This window comes from Anthonomus grandis, chromosome 12, assembly GCF_022605725.1.
Source record: "Anthonomus grandis grandis chromosome 12, icAntGran1.3, whole genome shotgun sequence".
In the NCBI taxonomy this organism is placed as follows: Eukaryota; Metazoa; Arthropoda; class Insecta; order Coleoptera; family Curculionidae; genus Anthonomus; species Anthonomus grandis.
In genome coordinates, this window is record NC_065557.1 from 552755 (window position 1) to 575648 (window position 22894).

The 22894-nt window shown below is 32.9% G+C and overlaps 2 protein-coding genes across 2 annotated transcripts in view; one reads left to right on the plus strand and one right to left on the minus strand.

Annotated features, from left to right (window-relative positions):
• Positions 1 to 572: 572 nt before the first annotated feature.
• LOC126743086 (dolichyl-diphosphooligosaccharide--protein glycosyltransferase subunit 4) lies at positions 573 to 790 on the minus strand. Its single transcript, XM_050450036.1, has one exon. It carries the CDS (start codon positions 787 to 789, stop codon positions 679 to 681), a length of 111 nt encoding a protein of 36 aa, XP_050305993.1. The 5' UTR covers position 790; the 3' UTR covers positions 573 to 678.
• Positions 791 to 1511: 721 nt separating this feature from the next.
• LOC126742858 (mothers against decapentaplegic homolog 3) overlaps positions 1512 to 22894 on the plus strand; it is a 28941-nt gene continuing 7558 nt past the window's right edge. Inside the window, exons 1-7 of the mRNA XM_050449673.1 lie at positions 1512 to 1866; positions 5850 to 6052; positions 6111 to 6237; positions 6296 to 6462; positions 6517 to 6694; positions 6807 to 7012; positions 11778 to 11922. Coding sequence (XP_050305630.1) covers positions 1664 to 1866; positions 5850 to 6052; positions 6111 to 6237; positions 6296 to 6462; positions 6517 to 6694; positions 6807 to 7012; positions 11778 to 11922 — 1229 coding nt within the window. The 5' untranslated portion in view covers positions 1512 to 1663. The remainder of the gene's footprint in view (positions 1867 to 5849; positions 6053 to 6110; positions 6238 to 6295; positions 6463 to 6516; positions 6695 to 6806; positions 7013 to 11777; positions 11923 to 22894) is intronic.

Consider the following 22894-nt stretch of genomic DNA (forward strand, 5'->3'; position numbering starts at 1 on the left):
TATTAAAATATCTCTATCGATAGTTTCAGAAGCTTGTTTTAAATCCACAGATACCCTATGTCGAAATGTGTTCCTTTGATGTGAGTATGTTACGTTTTAGTTTAGGTATTTTGTTGTTGATGTATGACTGCGAGTTTTCTGTATTACTTTTTATTGTAATTATTTAAAAACTGTTTTAGCACCATTATTTGTAAGTTGTGTTATGTTTATTAGGACCGGACAATTTTTATTTGACTGTTTTAATTTGTACGTATTTTTTTAGTTTTTTCAAGTTTGTAATTATTAATATGCTTTGTCCACAAGATGTAATTATCTCTTGATAATAATTGAATTTAATATTTTCTCTCTACACGGTAGTTACATATCGAATAGCAGACTTCTAAAAGTGCCTTAGGTGACCAAGAAAGTACTAAAATTAAGAAACGTACCTAAATGACAGAATAACCTGTAATAACTCCTAAAATTTCAATACTTCTATTCAAAATTTTAAATTTTAACTCATTCGTTCACCCATCTATCTTTAAAAAACCCTTCCGCTAATTTATGTCCTAAACAAGTAAAAAACACTATAATATTTCTCAAGCCTACATTTTATTTCTCACTTCTTATACTTTTAATACAAACTTATGATAATTAAAAAACTAAAAATGCCATGGAACTCGGTGTACGACCATCACTTTATACTGTGGGCCTCTGGTTCGAGTTAACGTAATGGTAAAGGACCACCAAGAGGAATAAAACTATGCCAAGGGCGTTGGAGAGTACCGCCAAGTGGATGTCTGTGAACATTCTGAAAGACGAAATAATGGTCAGTATCAGTGGTTAGTTTGATTGCTCGGAAATTAAAAAAAATTGTTTTTCTCAGCAGTGTTATCACTAGTGTACCACTTCTAGGGGGGTTTAAGGCATATTGTTATATTAGAAGGGTGTTCAATCTTGGAGTATCATGCCAACAAGTTCTATTATACTAAATAACATTCAGGACTCTTTGGCTATAAAGTAATACTTACCCCAGTAACAACTTAAAATCTATTATTTATTGATTACTTACTTCAATATTTAATAAAGCTTTAGTGTATCCGTGAGGAGGACTTAAAAATTACGTGGCAAAACAACACTAATTTTTCTCCAGAAACCGTGCATACATAACCTCAATCAATATCATCACAACAGATGTCAAAATTGTCAACAACTGTCATACAAGTGAGTTTCTGCTACAAGACATACGTCATTAGTTTGTTCCAATGAGACGAAGGGCAAGGGAAGGTCAGGTGTGGACCGTGGCACTAAGTACACTTTTCCGTTTTTGTAACATGGATAGTTTTTACCTTCGCGTCCCTTTGGCTTTTCACAAAAATGTTAATTAATAAATACAAGCCGTATGTCGTGTCCTAAGCATAAATGTTCCAAGGTCATATTCTTCTAAGAAATGATAATATTTCTGTCTTATTCTTTTCAACGCGTTCGCCATAAGTCGGTCCCACTCTATTCCAATTAAAATCGATCTGTCAAATCGGATGAAAGAACCAAGACCAAGATGGCCGCCCCAAATAATAAATAAATGAACGGTGGAATAAACGCGTTAATTTAATAATTTTAAAAGACATACACGGGCCCCCCGCTCGGTACCCCCATTTGATTTAATGCGTTTTTCATAAAAAAGATGAACGGAATGTTGCCGTCGTTCAATCCGCCGGTGGTGCGGCGCCTCCTCGGCTGGAAAAAAGGCTCCGATTCGGATGACAAATGGTGCGAAAAGGCCGTCAAGTCGTTGGTGAAGAAATTAAAGAAATCGGGGGCCCTGGAGGAGCTCGAACGGGCGATTTCCTCGCAGAACCACAACACGAGATGCGTTACGGTGCCCAGGTAAATTTATATTCGACGGTGCAGCCAGTAAATTCCCCATTTTACGGTTTAAAGTTTAAGGTCACAATTATGGATTTGTTTTTCCCCCTTTACCGCGCCGCGTCTGGCTTTAGTCGGGATCTGTGACCTACCCTAACTAAGCCCCAATGTCCGCCTGAGATAAATTTTAAAGAGTTTTCTCTGTTTTATTCAATATTTATTAAGGGTCTAATTTAAATCATCATAATTATGACTTGTATGCTGTGAGAGGTTATGAGTGTGGTCTTTTGTTTGATTGTGATGAATAATGCATCAATGGGTGATTATTCATCCCTCAGGAATATTACTTCCTTTCTTTATTTTATTGAGAAGTGGGGCTTAGGATCTATGAGATGCTTAGTTATTAAAAGTTCAAAGTAATCTCCTTTGGCAATCTTATCTAGCTTATGCACCAAATATTAATAGGAGTTTCATAAGAGTCATTATTACTAATAGAATGACCATATATCCACTTTATAAATGAGAATGTTTTTTTTCCAATAAAATAAAAATTGTACCGCAATACAGTCATATCAATATGCTCGGACAGCAGAGCTGCCATTAAGGCTTATCACGGCCGCAAAGGTAAGCTCCAAGCTTGTACTAGAGTGCATAAAAGTCCTGAAAAAACTGGTACAGGTTGGATGCAGGGTCCAGCTCGTCTGGATAGTGCCCAGCACTCACGCGCGTCAGGTTCAAACACTTTCAGTGTACCGAGCGACTTTAAGTCCAGAGAGCCTTATCAGATTCTCTAAAGCCGTTGGGCTCTGGTAATCCCCGGTGGGGCATGACGGGTCCTTCAGGAGACCTATATGCACAATTGCCTTGGCAGCCCACTGTTTCGTCAATTTAATTCAATTGAATAAAAATTATTTCTGCTATACAATATGGACTAGTGTTTTCTTTGGTTTATCCCGAGCATTTGACTTAGGCAATAAGTTTATTCATGATAAAAAACAATACGGTGTCAAACAATCGTCATTAAATGGACAAAAATGGCATTGAGTCTTACATATAAATTACTAATTACTGTTTCAAAATCAAAGTACCTAATTGGACAAGGAGAATTTGGCTCTTAAATTGATAATATTTTCAGCAACTTGGCTAAGTGTCAGGTAACAAGTAATTCATTATTCTCAGATATATCAGATCATTATGGTCAGAAACTCCATATAAAAATGCCTAAAGAGAGTAAAAAGTCAGTATTTATAAAGAAACGTTCATACACAGAAAACAACATTAAGAAGTTTAATGATCTTTTAACACATGAATCCTGGGAAGATGTATATAACTGCACTGAAGTCGATCTAAAATATGATTGCTTTTATAATATTTTCTATTACTATTTTAATGTAACATTTCCTCTAAGTAGCCACAGAATAAAGGATCCTGATAAAAAATGGGTAAACTCTGAAATTAAAAATTATTCTAGTCATATTAAAGATCTGTATGTATGGTACAAGGAAACAAATAGTGAGGCAGTTTATAATCAATATAAAAAAGAAAAAAAAGAATATAAAAAATTTATTTCTAACTATAAAACTTCTTTAAATGAAAACAAGATTATCTGTTCAAATAACAAAACTAAAACTGCTTGGACTATTTTCAATCAATGCTCAAATAAGTCAAAGTCATCTAAACCTGTCACCCTAAATTCTAGCAATAATGAAATTATTGAAAATTTGGATGAGATAGCCAACATATTTTTGAAGAAATTTAATGCTTCATCTCTTACTCCTTCAATTTCTGGTCAATTGCCTAAAGGAAGCCACATCCCCACTATTTTCCTCGTTCCCACAGATTCAAAGGAAGCTCAGCATATTCTATCAGCTTTGCCAAATAAATACTCTGCTGGTCTTGATGAAATACCAATAAACATACTCAAAAAAGTTAGTCACCATATAGATGTGCCTCTAGCTCACATAATAAATGCCTGTCTGCACATGGGAATCTTTCCATCTAAACTAAAAAAGGCGAAAGTTCTTCCAATTTTTAAAAATAACGGTGATGAGCAGGATGTAGAAAATTATCGACCAATATCTCTCCTTTCTTCAACATCAAAAATCTTTGAGCGAGTCATTTATATCCGTATTATGAACTTTTTTAAAAAGGCAAACTATTCTTTCAGATAGCCAGTTTGGTTTTAGGCCCAATCATTCAACCCAGTTGGCAGTTTACAAGCTTATATCCTTTGTGATTGAAAATGTTGACAAAAAAGAAAAAGTTGCCGGACTCTTTTTCGATTTATCGAAAGCATTCGACACAATCAACCATGGTCTACTGCAGTCAATCCTTGAAAATTGTGGACTGAGGGGAAACTGTGCCAGACTTATAGCCTCTTATTTAGATCAGAGGGAACAAACAGTTTGCCTTGGCTCTGGTAATGGTACATATGTTTACTCAGCGTCATCCTTGGTGATACAGGGAGTGCCTCAGGGTTCAATTCTAGGCCCAGTACCATTCATATTATATGTAAATGGTCTCAGTGAGTGTTTTCCAGGGTGTTTTATCAACCAATATGCTGATGACACTTCCATAATCTTGTCAGAACATCTGATTGAAGAACTATCTGTCAGAGCTTCTCAGGTGGTAGAGAGGATGCAGGAGTGGTGTGACAATCATGCTCTGAAGCTAAATGCTGATAAAACCGGGCTACTGACATTCTCCAAAACTTTACCTCAAAATTCCCTACTTGTAAAGTTTGAAAAAAAGTCTCTTCAAGAGGTAGCTTCCTTAAAATTCCTTGGTATACAAATTGACTCCTGTCTCACATGGGTCCCACACATAGATACTCTTGGCAAAAAACTAAATAGTTTCTGCGCGTTAATAAGGCATCTACGAGAAGAGCTTTCCCTAAATTGTCTGAAGCAAATTTACTATGCATCGGTCCAATCTCTAATCACTTATAGTGTGATGTTTTGGGGATCTTCAACTGACGCCGTGTCAGTCTTTATAGCACAAAAACGGATCATAAGATGCATGCTCAGACTCACACCACAAACGTCTTGTAGGACTTATTTTACTAAGCTTGGTCTACTCACTGTTCCAGCTCTGTACATTCTTATGTTAGCTATTTTTGCAAAGAAACACCTGCATCTTTTTCAAACTAATGAAGATCATTATGCTGAGGGTATGTCTATTATGACAAGGGGGAGAGCTGAACTGAGTGTCCCAACTCATCACTCTACCTTTTTTCAAAGATCTCCTGCCTTTGCTGCTATTAAAACATATAATAGATTACCTCTCGCCCTAAGGAAAGAGAAAAATATCATGAAGTTTAGGAAAGACACTGCAAGGTATCTGTTGGGCAAGTGTATCTATAGTTTCGATTTACAATTTTAAATGTGTATTATGATTAATATTAAGGGTTTGTTTATTAATTTATTTATTTTCATAATGTATCATACTTGAGATACAAGTGGTAAGGTAATGCACCCATTATTAGGTCCAACATTATCTTTTTGTTCTTACTATTTTTATTAGCAGTATGTACTGTGTAGATGTTATTAAATTTTAATTTTGTTCGTTTTGTGACGTTGCTATTGTCTATTTAAATTAGATCTTGAAAGCAATAAAGAAATTATTATTATTATTATTATTAATTATACCAATTAGACTAAACTACCCGAAGTTTTTTTACAATTTCAAGAAAATCTTATATAGAACATGACAAGTTAATTTGGAAAGTCACTGTCTCTTATATTGCAGGTTAAGAATTCATTTATGCTATAAAAACTTTCATTTATCAGGTAGATTTTAACTTAACGGATAGCTTGTTAAAAAATATTGGTGCATAGTAAAGAACCTGACATCTGAGAATCCTAACCACTCTGCAACCCGAAGTCTCTTGCAGCATATGTGGAATAATCCCAAACTAACAGAGAGACTGATTTATTAAAATTCATTTTGATTAGTTGGATTTATACTTCGCTCAGTAGTTAGTTAATTCTCATTGTAATTGTTAGAGTGCGCCCTAACACAGACATAAACAACATCCAACAACAAAGAAAAGGTCTACCGCACGTGATCTACTGCAAACTGTGGCGCTGGCCCGAACTACAATCCCACCATGAATTGAGGGCCTTGGACCATTGCGAGTTCGCCTTTACCCTTAAAAAAGATGAGGTGTGCGTCAACCCTTATCACTACACCAAAATAGAGAGCCCCGGTAAGCTTGCTCTCGAATTCTCCTTCACTGCAGGTGCAGTCACTATTAATTTTTTCAGCGTTGCCAGTCATTTTAGTCCCGAGACAAACCTGCGATGACAACAACTTGTTTCCACACTCCTTGGAAGACTTGAGCACCTCCGTACCGGAAAACACTTCGTTTCCACACAATACAAACTCCTTAAGGTCAGTTTTATTCAACTGAGCAGTAAATGTTTAATAATTCTTCTCGATTATTGAACAGTATTATGCAGCAACATGCCAGAAGTTTTATGGATACTGTAGGAATGTGCCCCAACGGTACCCCCACTGGTATGGAATCCCCTTTGAGTATTGTGCCCCCCACTGAAACCCCACCACCCGGTTACATGTCTGAAGATGGCGATCCTATTGACCCTAATGATAATATGAGTAAGTTCCGAGGAGTGTTAGGGGCTTAAAGGTTTAATAAATTGGTTGGTTTAGGTTTATCGAGGCTTACCCCAAGTCCCCCAGTGGACGCCCAACCGGTAATGTACTGTGAACCCGCTTTTTGGTGCAGTATCAGTTATTATGAGCTGAATACTCGGGTTGGGGAAACTTTTCATGCCAGTCAGCCTTCGATTACGGTGGACGGGTTTACAGATCCTAGTAATTCAGAAAGGTGAGTCTTCAAACTGGTTCAAATTAATCTTTATTTTATGTAATAAAAAGGGTAATTTAAAAGAGATTCGATACTTAATAAGTTAATAAGGCCTTTTTTTGCATCATTTTAGGTTTTGTTTGGGTTTACTGTCAAATGTTAATAGAAACACAGTGGTGGAGCAGACGAGACGACACATCGGCAAAGGGGTGAGGCTGTACTATATCGGGGGCGAGGTGTTCGCCGAATGCCTGAGCGACTCGAGTATTTTCGTACAATCGCCGAATTGTAACCAAAGATACGGATGGCATCCCGCCACCGTCTGTAAAATACCACCCGGTAGGTATATTATCTCCTAAACGTACGTTTGAACATAATATTCATCGGACATGTTATCCGCAATTAGTGGCAGTAAAAGTGATACTTAAGAAATGAAATTAACCATAACTAAGAGATTTTATAGTAAAGCTGTGTGTTTTTTAGTAAAAAGTTTAAAATGCCTCAACTTTGACAAGCTGTCATTCATGATTTGCCATAGCCACATATTTGAAATTTGGATTTTATTGTAAAGGAATGATTTAAAATTACAATGAAAGAAAGTTTTTTTTCTAAAACATTAAAGCAACAAAATTACAGCGATTTTAGAAAGATATGCCTCAGTCATTAAAAGGATGAAAATGACCCAACTTTGACAGGCTGTCACTTGTGACCTGTCAAAGCCACACATTTTACATTTGGATTTTATGGTAAAGGAATGATTTTAAATTACAATAAAAGAAACCGTTTGTTGCTAAACATTAAAACAACCAAATGACAGCAATTTTAAAAAAGCCCGTTTTGCTAATTAACAGAATAAAAATGGCTCAACTTTGACAGGCTGTCATTCATGACCTGTCAAAGCCACATATTTCAAATTTGGATTTTATTATAAAGGAATGCTTTAAAATTGCAATAAAAGAAGTTTTTTATTGCTAAATATTAAAGTTATAAAATTACAACAATTCTTGAAAGATACAACTTGCTCATCAAAAAATGAAAGTGACTCAACTTTGACAGGCTGTCATTCATGATCTACCAACACCACATATTTCAGATTTATATTTTATTGTAAAAGAACAATTTAAAATTACACTAAAAGAAACTTTTTGCTGCTAAACATGAAAGCAACAAAATTACGGTAATTTTTGAAAACTATGTCTCAGTCATTAAAAAGGTGAAAATTACCCAACTCTGACAGGCTGTCATCCGTGACCTGTCAAGAATGCAAATTTAAAATTTGAATTTCTTTTTAACAGAATGATTCAAAATTGCAATAAAAGTACTTTTTTGTTGCTAAACATTAAAGCAACAAAATTACAGTAATTTTTGAAAATCATGTCTTGGTTATTAAAAGGGTACAAATAATTTGGGACCAGCAAAAGCTACTTGATTCAAATTAAAACTCAAAAAATGCTCTTATTGTCAATATAAACATAAAACTTGGTAGACAAAACCAAAACATAATATAATTCACAGACATTACAATAAGTTGAAAGAACTCGTCCATTATCTCAAAGAGACCTACGTAACTAGAGAAAAAAATGTGAAAACTCCAAGTCTCAGCCTCAAAATGTCTTTTTAATTAATCAGGTGACATGTTTCGCTAATAAAGCATCATCAGACCTTATAGCTAGATGACCTGCTAAGTACTAAGCAGGTCTTGAGTACTTAGCAGGTCATCTAGCTATGAGGCTAAGGTCTGATGATGCTTTATTAGCGAAACATGTCACCTGATTAATTAAAAAGACATTTTGAGACTGAGACTTGGAGTTTTCACATTTTTTTCTCTCATTACAATAAGTTACAAAAAAACTTGATTAAAATGTAAATTATATAAAGAAATACTTAAAACGCTAATCATTAAAAAAAATCCCTTAAACTATAGTAAGGTTTACTGCAGAAGAATTCCTTTTTACACGTAGGCTTTTTTTAGTCTTAAGTTTTCTTATTTCTAGTGGAAGATTATTAAATAACTTTTTGATTCCATATACAATAGAGCCACATATAACTTTAGAGTAAGGAATTGGTAGCCTCTTTGACAGGTTGTCATTCGTGACCTATGAAAGCCACATATTTCAAGTTTGGATTTTATGGTAATATAATTATTTAAAATTGCAATAAAAGAAATATTTTGTTGCTAAATATTAAAACAACCAAATGATAGCGATTTTAGAAAAGTATGTCTTGCTCCTTAAAAGGGCGAAAATGGCTCAACTTTGACAGGCTGTCATTTGTGACCTGTCGCAGATATATATTTCAAATTTGTATTTTATGGTAATAGAATTATTTAAAATTGCAATAAAAGAAACTTTTTGTTGCTAAATATTAAAACAACCAAATGATAGCGATTTTAGAAAAGTATATCTTGCTCCTTAAAAGGGCGAAAATGGCTCAACTTTGACAGGCTGTCATTTGTGACCTGTCGCAGATATATATTTCAAATTTGTATTTTATGGTAATAGAATTATTTAAAATTGCAATAAAAGCAACGTTTTGTTGCTAAACGTTAAAACAACCAAATGACAGCAATTTTAGAAAAGTATGTCTTGCTCATTAAAAGGGCGAAAATGGCTCAACTTTGACAGGCTGTCATTTGTGACCTATCGCAGATATATGTTTCAAATTTGTATTTTATGGTAATATAATTATTTAAAATTGCAATAAAAGCAACGTTTTGTTGCTAAACACTAAAACAACTAAATGACAGCAATTTTAGAAACGTATGTCTTGCTCCTTAAAAGGGCGAAAATGGCTCAACTTTGACAGGCTGTCATTTGTGACCTGTCGCAGATATATATTTCAAATTTGTATTTTATGGTAATAGAATTATTTAAAATTGCAATAAAAGCAACGTTTTGTTGCTAAACGTTAAAACAACCAAATGACAGCAATTTTAGAAAAGTATGTCTTGCTCCTTAAATGGGTGAAAATGGCTCAACTTTGACAGGCTGTCATTTGTGACCTGTCGCAGATATATGTTTCAAATTTGTATTTTATGGTAATAGAATTATTTAAAATTGCAATAAAAGCAACGTTTTGTTACTAAACATTAAAACTACCAAATGACAGCAATTTTAGAAAAGTATGTCTTGCTCCTTAAATGGGCGAAAATGGCTCAACTTTGACAGGCTGTCATTTGTGACCTGTCGCAGATATATATTTCAAATTTGTATTTTATGGTAATAGAATTATTTAAAATTGCAATAAAAGAAACTTTTTGTTGCTAAACATTAAAACAACTAAATGACAGCAATTTTAGAAAAGTATGTCTTGCTCCTTAAAAGGGCGAAAATGGCTCAACTTTGACAGGCTGTCATTTGTGACCTGTCGCAGATATATATTTCAAATTTGTATTTTATGGTAATAGAATTATTTAAAATTGCAATAAAAGAAACCTTTTGTTGCTAAACGTTAAAACAACCAAATGACAGCAATTTTAGAAAAGCCTATCTTGCTCATTAAAAGAGTAAAAATGGCTCAACTTTGATAGGCTGTCATTCCTGACCTGTCGCAGATATATGTTTCAAATTTGTATTTTATGGTAATAGAATTATTTAAAATTGCAATAAAAGCAACGTTTTGTTGCTAAACATTAAAACAACTAAATGACAGCAATTTTAGAAAAGTATGTTTTGGTCATTAAAAGGGAGAAAATGGCTCAATTTTGACAGGCTGTCATTTGTGACCTGTCGCAGATATATATTTCAAATTTGTATTTTATGGTAATAGAATTATTAAAAATTGCAATAAAAGCAACGTTTTGTTACTAAACATTAAAACAACCAAATGACAGCAATTTTAGAAAAGTATGTCTTGCTCCTTAAAAGGGCGAAAATTTCTCAACTTTGACAGGCTGTCATTTGTGACCTGTCGCAGATATATGTTTCAAATTTGTATTTTATGGTAATAGAATTATTTGAAATTGCAATAAAAGCAACGTTTTGTTACTAAACATTAAAACAACTAAATGACAGAAATTTTAGAAAAGTATGTCTTGCTCCTTAAAAGGGCGAAAATGGCTCAACTTTGAGAGGCTGTCATTTGTGACCTGTCGCAGATATATATTTCAAACTTGGATTTTATTGTAAACTAATGATTTGAAATTGCAATAAAAGAAACATTTTATTGCTAAACAATCAAGCAGCAAAATAAGAGCAATTTTTGAAAAACATATTTTACTCATTAAAAGTGTAAGAAGGCTAAACTTTTATGGTACAAGAATTAATTACAATAATTTTTCTGAAGCATACCTTTATACCCTAAATAATAACTCTAAAGGAGATTTCCCTAATATTCAATAGTTGGTTTAATTTATTATTTATTTTTAATTTTTTATTATATTATTTATAAGTCATGTAAGATTTTTTTTGTTTTTTGATTTACTTTGTTCATCTATTTTTTTTTTCAATTTCATTTTGAGACTTATTCTTAATTTCTCTAGTTATACTTGGTCTAATCTAAAAGCTTAATGGAAAATTAGTTAAGGACTAAAACTTGTTTAACTACAATCAGGAAAAATAAGATTCTACTTAGTCCAGGCAGTTGAGGTACAAAACTACTTGTAAGGGTGAGAGCAATAATTATGGAGAATTAATAAATAAATATATGTGAGGTATAAAATGAGGGAAACTTGTTTTACGGGATAGATTACTGAGGTTAAGTACTAGTGTATTATACACCAAAATATGAAAAAATCCACGTCATACATGTATAGATGTCACTTCTTGTTCCTCGTTCATTTTAGGAAGGAAATGAGGAATTTTGGTCTTAGTGAACAGACATACTTTTAAATATGAGGGTCATTCAAAATTTACTTGGAGCATTATAAACATTCAAATAATCACTGAACACTACTTCATTATATACATCAACTGCCTAGAAAAAAAAACAGCTTTCTTTGATCGGTTGTCATTTATAACCTGCTAAAGCTGCCTCGATTGATTGCATGTCTCGATGATCAAAGTGTAAAATGATTCAACTTTGACCGGCTATCAGTGCTTCGATTCAGAATGATTTAAAAATGCAACGAAATAATTATTACTTATTCTACGTCTCGTTATTTTAGGTTGTAACCTAAAAATATTCAACAATCAAGAATTCGCCGCTTTACTCTCCCAATCGGTCAGCCAGGGGTTCGAGGCGGTGTTCCAGCTGACCAGGATGTGCACAATCAGAATGTCCTTCGTTAAGGGTTGGGGTGCAGAATACCGGTAAGTACATCAACACCATTTTTTTTTTTCAAATTACATTCCAGTTGTATGGTATGCAATAATAGTATCATACATGTAACAATAATGAGGAATTCCGTGTAATTTGGCTGTTCCATTTATCGGTCATCCATGGACGTAGATAAACTTTATAATTCTATTAAGCCTCTGTATGTAGTCTTTTTATTATATACTCGACTGAAGTAACAAAATTAATTTTGGACTTTTGCCGAGCATAGTACGGTCTTTACACCATACTATTGGTCACAAAGAAGATCGAGAATTACACATTAACATGGCCAGATATCATAGAATCGATGTAAGTAATGTATTGAGTCTCAACACTCTAGAGCGATGTAGAATAATTATATATTCAATTTTCCCGAACTCTTTTGAAAAAATTCAGTTGAATGTCCTTATGTAGTAGTTAAGGTATAGAGGTACAATTGATTTGAGGCATTTTCGGTTCAAGTTTGTCTGCTTTTAAACATGTTCACATTCTGTAATATGCCATAATGTCAACCATATTATAAGGATATTAATAAAATTGATACAATCACTGGAATTTCATTGAAAAAATTAAAGAAAATCATGCATTAGGGGCTTTGTTATGCTTTAGGTAAATTAAGCCATAATTTAAAGGATTCTTTGGTGTATTCTTTAGCTTTTATTGAAAGAATCACAGAAATTCATGCAGTAGAATTTTTTTTATGCAAGTTTTAGAAAATTAAGTCGAAAAGGGCAAAACACTTTTAGATAAATTGGGCCATAACTCCACTAATACTGCTCAGATCGGCTTCATTTTTGTTTTAAAAGATTCTTTGGAGTATTCTTTAGCTTCCATTGAAAGAATCTCGAAAATCCATGCAGTGGAATTTTTTTTATGCAAGTTTTAGAAAATTAAGTTGAAGAGGGTAAAACACTTTCAGATAAATTGGGCCATAATTCCACTAATACTGCTCAGATCGGCTTCATTTTTGTTTTAAAAGATTCTTTGGAATATTCTTTAGCTTTTATTGAAAGAATCACAGAAATCCATGCAGTAGAATTTTTTTTATGCAAGTTTTAGAAAATCATGTCGAAGAGGGCAAAACACTTTCAGATAAATCGGGCCATAGCTCCACTAATACTGCTCATATCGGCTTCATTTTTGTTTTAAAAGATTCTTTGGAGTATTCTTTAACTTTCGTTGAAAGAATCTCGAAAATCCATGCAGTAGAATTTTTTTTATGCAAGTTTTAGAAAATCATGTCGAAGAGGGCAAAACACTTTCAGATAAATTGGGCCATAACTCCACTAATACTGCTCATATCGGCTTCATTTTTGTTTTAAAAGATTCTTTGGAGTATTCTTTAACTTTTATTGAAAGAATCTCGAAAATCCATGCAGTGGAATTTTTTTTATGCAAAGTTTAGAAAATTAAGTTGAAGAGGGCAAAACACTTTCAGATAAATCGGGCCATAGCTCCACTAATACTGCTCATATCGGCTTCTTTTTTGTTTTAAAAGATTCTTTGGAGTATTCTTTAACTTTCATTGAAAGAATCACGAAAATCCATGCAGTAGAATTTTTTTTATGCAAGTTTTAGAAAATTAAGTCGAAGAGGGCAAAACACTTTCAGATAAATTGGGCCATAACTCCACTAATACTGCTCATATCGGCTTCATTTTTGTTTTAAAAGATTCTTTGGAGTATTCTTTAATTTTTATTGAAAGAATCTCGAAAATCCATGCAGTGGAATTTTTTTTATGCAAGTTTTAGAAAATCATGTCGAAGAGGGCAAAACACTTTCAGATAAATCGGGCCATAGCTCCACTAATACTGCTCATATCGGCTTCTTTTTTGTTTTAAAAGATTCTTTGGAGTATTCTTTAACTTTCATTGAAAGAATCACGAAAATCCATGCAGTAGAATTTTTTTTATGCAAGTTTTAGAAAATTAAGTTGAAGAGGGCAAAACACTTTCAGATAAATCGGGCCATAGCTCCACTAATACTGCTCATATCGGCTTCATTTTTGTTTTAAAAGATTCTTTGGAGTATTCTTTAACTTTTATTGAAAGAATCTCGAAAATCCATGCAGTGGAATTTTTTTTATGCAAAGTTTAGAAAATTAAGTTGAAGAGGGCAAAACACTTTCAGATAAATCGGGCCATAGCTCCACTAATACTGCTCATATCGGCTTCATTTTTGTTTTAAAAGATTCTTTGGAGTATTCTTTAACTTTCATTGAAAGAATCACGAAAATCCATGCAGTAGAATTTTTTTTATGCAAGTTTTAGAAAATTAAGTCGAAGAGGGCAAAACACTTTCAGATAAATTGGGCCATAACTCCACTAATACTGCGCATATCGGCTTCATTTTTGTTTTAAAAGATTCTTTGGAGTATTCTTTAACTTTCGTTGAAAGAATCTCGAAAATCCATGCAGTAGAATTTTTTTTATGCAAGTTTTAGAAAATCATGTCGAAGAGGGCAAAACACTTTCAGATAAATTGGGCCATAACTCCACTAATACTGCTCATATCGGCTTCATTTTTGTTTTAAAAGATTCTTTGGAGTATTCTTTAACTTTCGTTGAAAGAATCTCGAAAATCCATGCAGTAGAATTTTTTTTATGCAAGTTTTAGAAAATTAAGTCGAAGAGGGCAAAACACTTTCAGATAAATTGGGCCATAACTCCACTAATACTGCGCATATCGGCTTCATTTTTGTTTTAAAAGATTCTTTGGAGTATTCTTTAACTTTCGTTGAAAGAATCTCGAAAATCCATGCAGTAGAATTTTTTTTATGCAAGTTTTAGAAAATTAAGTCGAAGAGGGCAAAACACTTTCAGATAAATTGGGCCATAACTCCACTAATACTGCGCATATCGGCTTCATTTTTGTTTTAAAAGATTCTTTGGAGTATTCTTTAATTTTTATTGAAAGAATCTCGAAAATCCATGCAGTGGAATTTTTTTTATGCAAAGTTTAGAAAATTAAGTTGAAGAGGGCAAAACACTTTCAGATAAATCGGGCCATAGCTCCACTAATACTGCTCATATCGGCTTCATTTTTGTTTTAAAAGATTCTTTGGAGTATTCTTTAACTTTCATTGAAAGAATCACGAAAATCCATGCAGTAGAATTTTTTTTATGCAAGTTTTAGAAAATTAAGTTGAAGAGGGCAAAACACTTTCAGATAAATCGGGCCATAGCTCCACTAATACTGCTCATATCGGCTTCATTTTTGTTTTAAAAGATTCTTTGGAGTATTCTTTAACTTTCGTTGAAAGAATCTCGAAAATCCATGCAGTAGAATTTTTTTTATGCAAGTTTTAGAAAATCATGTCGAAGAGGGCAAAACACTTTCAGATAAATTGGGCCATAACTCCACTAATACTGCTCATATCGGCTTCATTTTTGTTTTAAAAGATTCTTTGGAGTATTCTTTAACTTTTATTGAAAGAATCTCGAAAATCCATGCAGTGGAATTTTTTTTATGCAAAGTTTAGAAAATTAAGTTGAAGAGGGCAAAACACTTTCAGATAAATCGGGCCATAGCTCCACTAATACTGCTCATATCGGCTTCATTTTTGTTTTAAAAGATTCTTTGGAGTATTCTTTAACTTTCATTGAAAGAATCACGAAAATCCATGCAGTAGAATTTTTTTTATGCAAGTTTTAGAAAATTAAGTCGAAGAGGGCAAAACACTTTCAGATAAATTGGGCCATAACTCCACTAATACTGCTCATATCGGCTTCTTTTTTGTTTTAAAAGATTCTTTGGAGTATTCTTTAACTTTCATTGAAAGAATCACGAAAATCCATGCAGTAGAATTTTTTTTATGCAAGTTTTAGAAAATTAAGTCGAAGAGGGCAAAACACTTTCAGATAAATTGGGCCATAACTCCACTAATACTGCGCATATCGGCTTCATTTTTGTTTTAAAAGATTCTTTGGAGTATTCTTTAATTTTTATTGAAAGAATCTCGAAAATCCATGCAGTGGAATTTTTTTTATGCAAGTTTTAGAAAATCATGTCGAAGAGGGCAAAACACTTTCAGATAAATCGGGCCATAGCTCCACTAATACTGCTCATATCGGCTTCATTTTTGTTTTAAAAGATTCTTTGGAGTATTCTTTAACTTTCGTTGAAAGAATCTCGAAAATCCATGCAGTAGAATTTTTTTTATGCAAGTTTTAGAAAATCATGTCGAAGAGGGCAAAACACTTTCAGATAAATTGGGCCATAACTCCACTAATACTGCTCATATCGGCTTCATTTTTGTTTTAAAAGATTCTTTCGAGTATTCTTTAACTTTTATTGAAAGAATCTCGAAAATCCATGCAGTGGAATTTTTTTTATGTAAAGTTTAGAAAATTAAGTTGAAGAGGGCAAAACACTTTCAGATAAATCGGGCCATAGCTCCACTAATACTGCTCATATCGGCTTCATTTTTGTTTTAAAAGATTCTTTGGAGTATTCTTTAACTTTCATTGAAAGAATCACGAAAATCCATGCAGTAGAATTTTTTTTATGCAAGTTTTAGAAAATTAAGTCGAAGAGGGCAAAACACTTTCAGATAAATTGGGCCATAACTCCCCTAATAATGCCCATATCGGCTTCATTTTTGTTTTAAAAGATTCTTTGGAGTATTCTTAAGCTTCCATTGAAAGAATCACGAAAATCCATGCAGTGGAATTTTTTTTATGCAAGTTTTAGAAAATTAAGTTGAAGAGGGTAAAACACTTTCAGATAAATTGGGCCATAACTCCCCTAATAATGCCCATATCGGCTTCATTTTTGTTTTAAAAGATTCTTTGGAGTATTCTTAAGCTTCCATTGAAAGAATCACGAAAATCCATGCAGTGGAATTTTTTTTATGCAAGTTTTAGAAAATTAAGTTGAAGAGGGTAAAACACTTTCAGATAAATTGGGCCATAATTCCACTAATACTGCTCAGATCGGCTTCATTTTTGTTTTAAAAGATTCTTTGGAGTATTCTTTAACTTTCGTTGAAAGAATCTCGAAAATCCATGCAGTAGAATTTTTTTTATGCAAGTTTTAGAAAATCATGTCGAAGAGGGCAAAACACTTTCAGATAAATTGGGCCATAACTCCACTAATACTGCACATATCAGCTTCATTTTTGTTTTAAAATATTCTTTGGAGTATTCTTTAACTTTTATTGAAAGAATCTCGAAAATCCATGCAGTGGAATTTTTTTTATGCAAAGTTTAGAAAATTAAGTTGAAGAGGGCAAAACACTTTCAGATAAATCGGGCCATAGCTCCACTAATACTGCTCATATCGGCTTCATTTTTGTTTTAAAAGATTCTTTGGAGTATTCTTTAACTTTTATTGAAAGAATCTCGAAAATCCATGCAGTGGAATTTTTTTTATGCAAAGTTTAGAAAATTAAGTTGAAGAGGGCAAAACACTTTCAGATAAATCGGGCCATAGCTCCACTAATACTGCTCATATCGGCTTCTTTTTTGTTTTAAAAGATTCTTTGGAGTATTCTTTAACTTTCATTGAAAGAATCACGAAAATCCATGCAGTAGAATTTTTTTTATGCAAGTTTTAGAAAATTAAGTCGAAGAGGGCAAAACACTTTCAGATAAATTGGGCCATAACTCCACTAATACTGCTCATATCGGCTTCTTTTTTGTTTTAAAAGATTCTTTGGAGTATTCTTTAACTTTCATTGAAAGAATCACGAAAATCCATGCAGTAGAATTTTTTTTATGCAAGTTTTAGAAAATTAAGTCGAAGAGGGCAAAACACTTTCAGATAAATTGGGCCATAACTCCACTAATACTGCTCATATCGGCTTCATTTTTGTTTTAAAAGATTCTTTGGAGTATTCTTTAATTTTTATTGAAAGAATCTCGAAAATCCATGCAGTGGAATTTTTTTTATGCAAGTTTTAGAAAATCATGTCGAAGAGGGCAAAACACTTTCAGATAAATCGGGCCATAGCTCCACTAATACTGCTCATATCGGCTTCTTTTTTGTTTTAAAAGATTCTTTGGAGTATTCTTTAACTTTCATTGAAAGAATCACGAAAATCCATGCAGTAGAATTTTTTTTATGCAAGTTTTAGAAAATTAAGTTGAAGAGGGCAAAACACTTTCAGATAAATCGGGCCATAGCTCCACTAATACTGCTCATATCGGCTTCATTTTTGTTTTAAAAGATTCTTTGGAGTATTCTTTAACTTTTATTGAAAGAATCTCGAAAATCCATGCAGTGGAATTTTTTTTATGCAAAGTTTAGAAAATTAAGTTGAAGAGGGCAAAACACTTTCAGATAAATCGGGCCATAGCTCCACTAATACTGCTCATATCGGCTTCATTTTTGTTTTAAAAGATTCTTTGGAGTATTCTTTAACTTTCATTGAAAGAATCACGAAAATCCATGCAGTAGAATTTTTTTTATGCAAGTTTTAGAAAATTAAGTCGAAGAGGGCAAAACACTTTCAGATAAATTGGGCCATAACTCCACTAATACTGCGCATATCGGCTTCATTTTTGTTTTAAAAGATTCTTTGGAGTATTCTTTAACTTTCGTTGAAAGAATCTCGAAAATCCATGCAGTAGAATTTTTTTTATGCAAGTTTTAGAAAATCATGTCGAAGAGGGCAAAACACTTTCAGATAAATTGGGCCATAACTCCACTAATACTGCTCATATCGGCTTCTTTTTTGTTTTAAAAGATTCTTTGGAGTATTCTTTAACTTTCATTGAAAGAATCACGAAAATCCATGCAGTAGAATTTTTTTTATGCAAGTTTTAGAAAATTAAGTCGAAGAGGGCAAAACACTTTCAGATAAATTGGGCCATAACTCCACTAATACTGCGCATATCGGCTTCATTTTTGTTTTAAAAGATTCTTTGGAGTATTCTTTAATTTTTATTGAAAGAATCTCGAAAATCCATGCAGTGGAATTTTTTTTATGCAAGTTTTAGAAAATCATGTCGAAGAGGGCAAAACACTTTCAGATAAATCGGGCCATAGCTCCACTAATACTGCTCATATCGGCTTCATTTTTGTTTTAAAAGATTCTTTGGAGTATTCTTTAACTTTCGTTGAAAGAATCTCGAAAATCCATGCAGTAGAATTTTTTTTATGCAAGTTTTAGAAAATCATGTCGAAGAGGGCAAAACACTTTCAGATAAATTGGGCCATAACTCCACTAATACTGCTCATATCGGCTTCATTTTTGTTTTAAAAGATTCTTTCGAGTATTCTTTAACTTTTATTGAAAGAATCTCGAAAATCCATGCAGTGGAATTTTTTTTATGCAAAGTTTAGAAAATTAAGTTGAAGAGGGCAAAACACTTTCAGATAAATCGGGCCATAGCTCCACTAATACTGCTCATATCGGCTTCATTTTTGTTTTAAAAGATTCTTTGGAGTATTCTTTAACTTTCATTGAAAGAATCACGAAAATCCATGCAGTAGAATTTTTTTTATGCAAGTTTTAGAAAATTAAGTCGAAGAGGGCAAAACACTTTCAGATAAATTGGGCCATAACTCCCCTAATAATGCCCATATCGGCTTCATTTTTGTTTTAAAAGATTCTTTGGAGTATTCTTAAGCTTCCATTGAAAGAATCACGAAAATCCATGCAGTGGAATTTTTTTTATGCAAGTTTTAGAAAATTAAGTTGAAGAGGGTAAAACACTTTCAGATAAATTGGGCCATAATTCCACTAATACTGCTCATATCGGCTTCATTTTTGTTTTAAAAGATTCTTTGGAGTATTCTTTAACTTTCGTTGAAAGAATCTCGAAAATCCATGCAGTAGAATTTTTTTTATGCAAGTTTTAGAAAATCATGTCGAAGAGGGCAAAACACTTTCAGATAAATTGGGCCATAACTCCACTAATACTGCTCATATCGGCTTCATTTTTGTTTTAAAAGATTCTTTGGAGTATTCTTTAACTTTCGTTGAAAGAATCTCGAAAATCCATGCAGTAGAATTTTTTTTATGCAAGTTTTAGAAAATCATGTCGAAGAGGGCAAAACACTTTCAGATAAATTGGGCCATAACTCCACTAATACTGCTCATATCGGCTTCATTTTTGTTTTAAAAGATTCTTTGGAGTATTCTTTAATTTTTATTGAAAGAATCTCGAAAATCCATGCAGTGGAATTTTTTTTATGCAAAGTTTAGAAAATTAAGTTGAAGAGGGCAAAACACTTTCAGATAAATCGGGCCATAGCTCCACTAATACTGCTCATATCGGCTTCATTTTTGTTTTAAAAGATTCTTTGGAGTATTCTTTAACTTTCATTGAAAGAATCACGAAAATCCATGCAGTAGAATTTTTTTTATGCAAGTTTTAGAAAATTAAGTTGAAGAGGGCAAAACACTTTCAGATAAATCGGGCCATAGCTCCACTAATACTGCTCATATCGGCTTCATTTTTGTTTTAAAAGATTCTTTGGAGTATTCTTTAACTTTCGTTGAAAGAATCTCGAAAATCCATGCAGTAGAATTTTTTTTATGCAAGTTTTAGAAAATCATGTCGAAGAGGGCAAAACACTTTCAGATAAATTGGGCCATAACTCCACTAATACTGCTCATATCGGCTTCATTTTTGTTTTAAAAGATTCTTTGGAGTATTCTTTAACTTTTATTGAAAGAATCTCGAAAATCCATGCAGTGGAATTTTTTTTATGCAAAGTTTAGAAAATTAAGTTGAAGAGGGCAAAACACTTTCAGATAAATTGGGCCATAACTCCACTAATACTGCTCATATCGGCTTCTTTTTTGTTTTAAAAGATTCTTTGGAGTATTCTTTAACTTTCATTGAAAGAATCACGAAAATCCATGCAGTAGAATTTTTTTTATGCAAGTTTTAGAAAATTAAGTCGAAGAGGGCAAAACACTTTCAGATAAATTGGGCCATAACTCCACTAATACTGCGCATATCGGCTTCATTTTTGTTTTAAAAGATTCTTTGGAGTATTCTTTAATTTTTATTGAAAGAATCTCGAAAATCCATGCAGTGGAATTTTTTTTATGCAAGTTTTAGAAAATCATGTCGAAGAGGGCAAAACACTTTCAGATAAATCGGGCCATAGCTCCACTAATACTGCTCATATCGGCTTCATTTTTGTTTTAAAAGATTCTTTGGAGTATTCTTTAACTTTCGTTGAAAGAATCTCGAAAATCCATGCAGTAGAATTTTTTTTATGCAAGTTTTAGAAAATCATGTCGAAGAGGGCAAAACACTTTCAGATAAATTGGGCCATAACTCCACTAATACTGCTCATATCGGCTTCATTTTTGTTTTAAAAGATTCTTTCGAGTATTCTTTAACTTTTATTGAAAGAATCTCGAAAATCCATGCAGTGGAATTTTTTTTATGCAAAGTTTAGAAAATTAAGTTGAAGAGGGCAAAACACTTTCAGATAAATCGGGCCATAGCTCCACTAATACTGCTCATATCGGCTTCATTTTTGTTTTAAAAGATTCTTTGGAGTATTCTTTAACTTTCATTGAAAGAATCACGAAAATCCATGCAGTAGAATTTTTTTTATGCAAGTTTTAGAAAATTAAGTCGAAGAGGGCAAAACACTTTCAGATAAATTGGGCCATAACTCCCCTAATAATGCCCATATCGGCTTCATTTTTGTTTTAAAAGATTCTTTGGAGTATTCTTAAGCTTCCATTGAAAGAATCACGAAAATCCATGCAGTGGAATTTTTTTTATGCAAGTTTTAGAAAATTAAGTTGAAGAGGGTAAAACACTTTCAGATAAATTGGGCCATAATTCCACTAATACTGCTCAGATCGGCTTCATTTTTGTTTTAAAAGATTCTTTGGAATATTCTTTAGCTTTTATTGAAAGAATCACAGAAATCCATGCAGTAGAATTTTTTTTATGCAAGTTTTAGAAAATCATGTCGAAGAGGGCAAAACACTTTCAGATAAATCGGGCCATAGCTCCACTAATACTGCTCATATCGGCTTCATTTTTGTTTTAAAAGATTCTTTGGAGTATTCTTTAACTTTCATTGAAAGAATCACGAAAATCCATGCAGTAGAATTTTTTTTATGCAAGTTTTAGAAAATTAAGTTGAAGAGGGCAAAACACTTTCAGATAAATCGGGCCATAGCTCCACTAATACTGCTCATATCGGCTTCATTTTTGTTTTAAAAGATTCTTTGGAGTATTCTTCAGCTTCCATTGAAAGAATCACGAAAATTCATGCAGTAGAACTTTTTTTATGCAAGTTTTAGAAAATCATGTCGAAGAGGGCAAAACACTTTCAGATAAATTGGGCCATAGCTCCACTAATACTGCTCATATCGTCTTCATTTTTGTTTTAAAAGATTCTTTGGAGTATTCTTTAACTTTTATTGAAAGAATCTCGAAAATCCATGCAGTAGAATTTTTTTTATGCAAGTTTTAGAAAATCATGTCGAAGAGGGCAAAACACCTTCAGATAAATTGGGCCATAACTCCGCTAATACTGCTCATATCGGCTTCATTTTTGTTTTAAAAGATTCTTTGGAGTATTCTTTAGCTTCCATTGAAAGAATCACGGACATTCATGCAGTAGAATTTTTTTTATGCAAGTTTTAGAAAATTAAGTCGAAGAGGGCAAAACACTTTCAGATAAATTGGGCCATAGCTCCACTAATACTGCACATATCAGCTTCATTTTTGTTTTAAAATATTCTTTGAAGTATTCTTTAGCTTTTATTGAAAGAATCACGAAAATCCATGCAGTAGAATTTTTTTTATGCAAGTTTTAGAAAATCATGTCGAAGAGGGCAAAACACTTTCAGATAAATTGGGCCATAACTCCACTAATACTGCTCATATCGGCTTCATTTTTGTTTTAAAAGATTCTTTGGAGTATTCTTTAGCTTTTATTGAAAGAATCACAGAAATCCATGCAGTAGAATTTTTTTATGCAAGTTTTAGAATATTATGTCGAAGAGGAAAGACAGTCTGAGGTAACTTGGGCCAT

Bases quoted from the DNA above. Each gene is read 5' to 3' on its own strand.
- LOC126743086 (XM_050450036.1), bottom strand. From the start codon at position 789: ATGTTCACAGACATCCACTTGGCGGTACTCTCCAACGCCCTTGGCATA.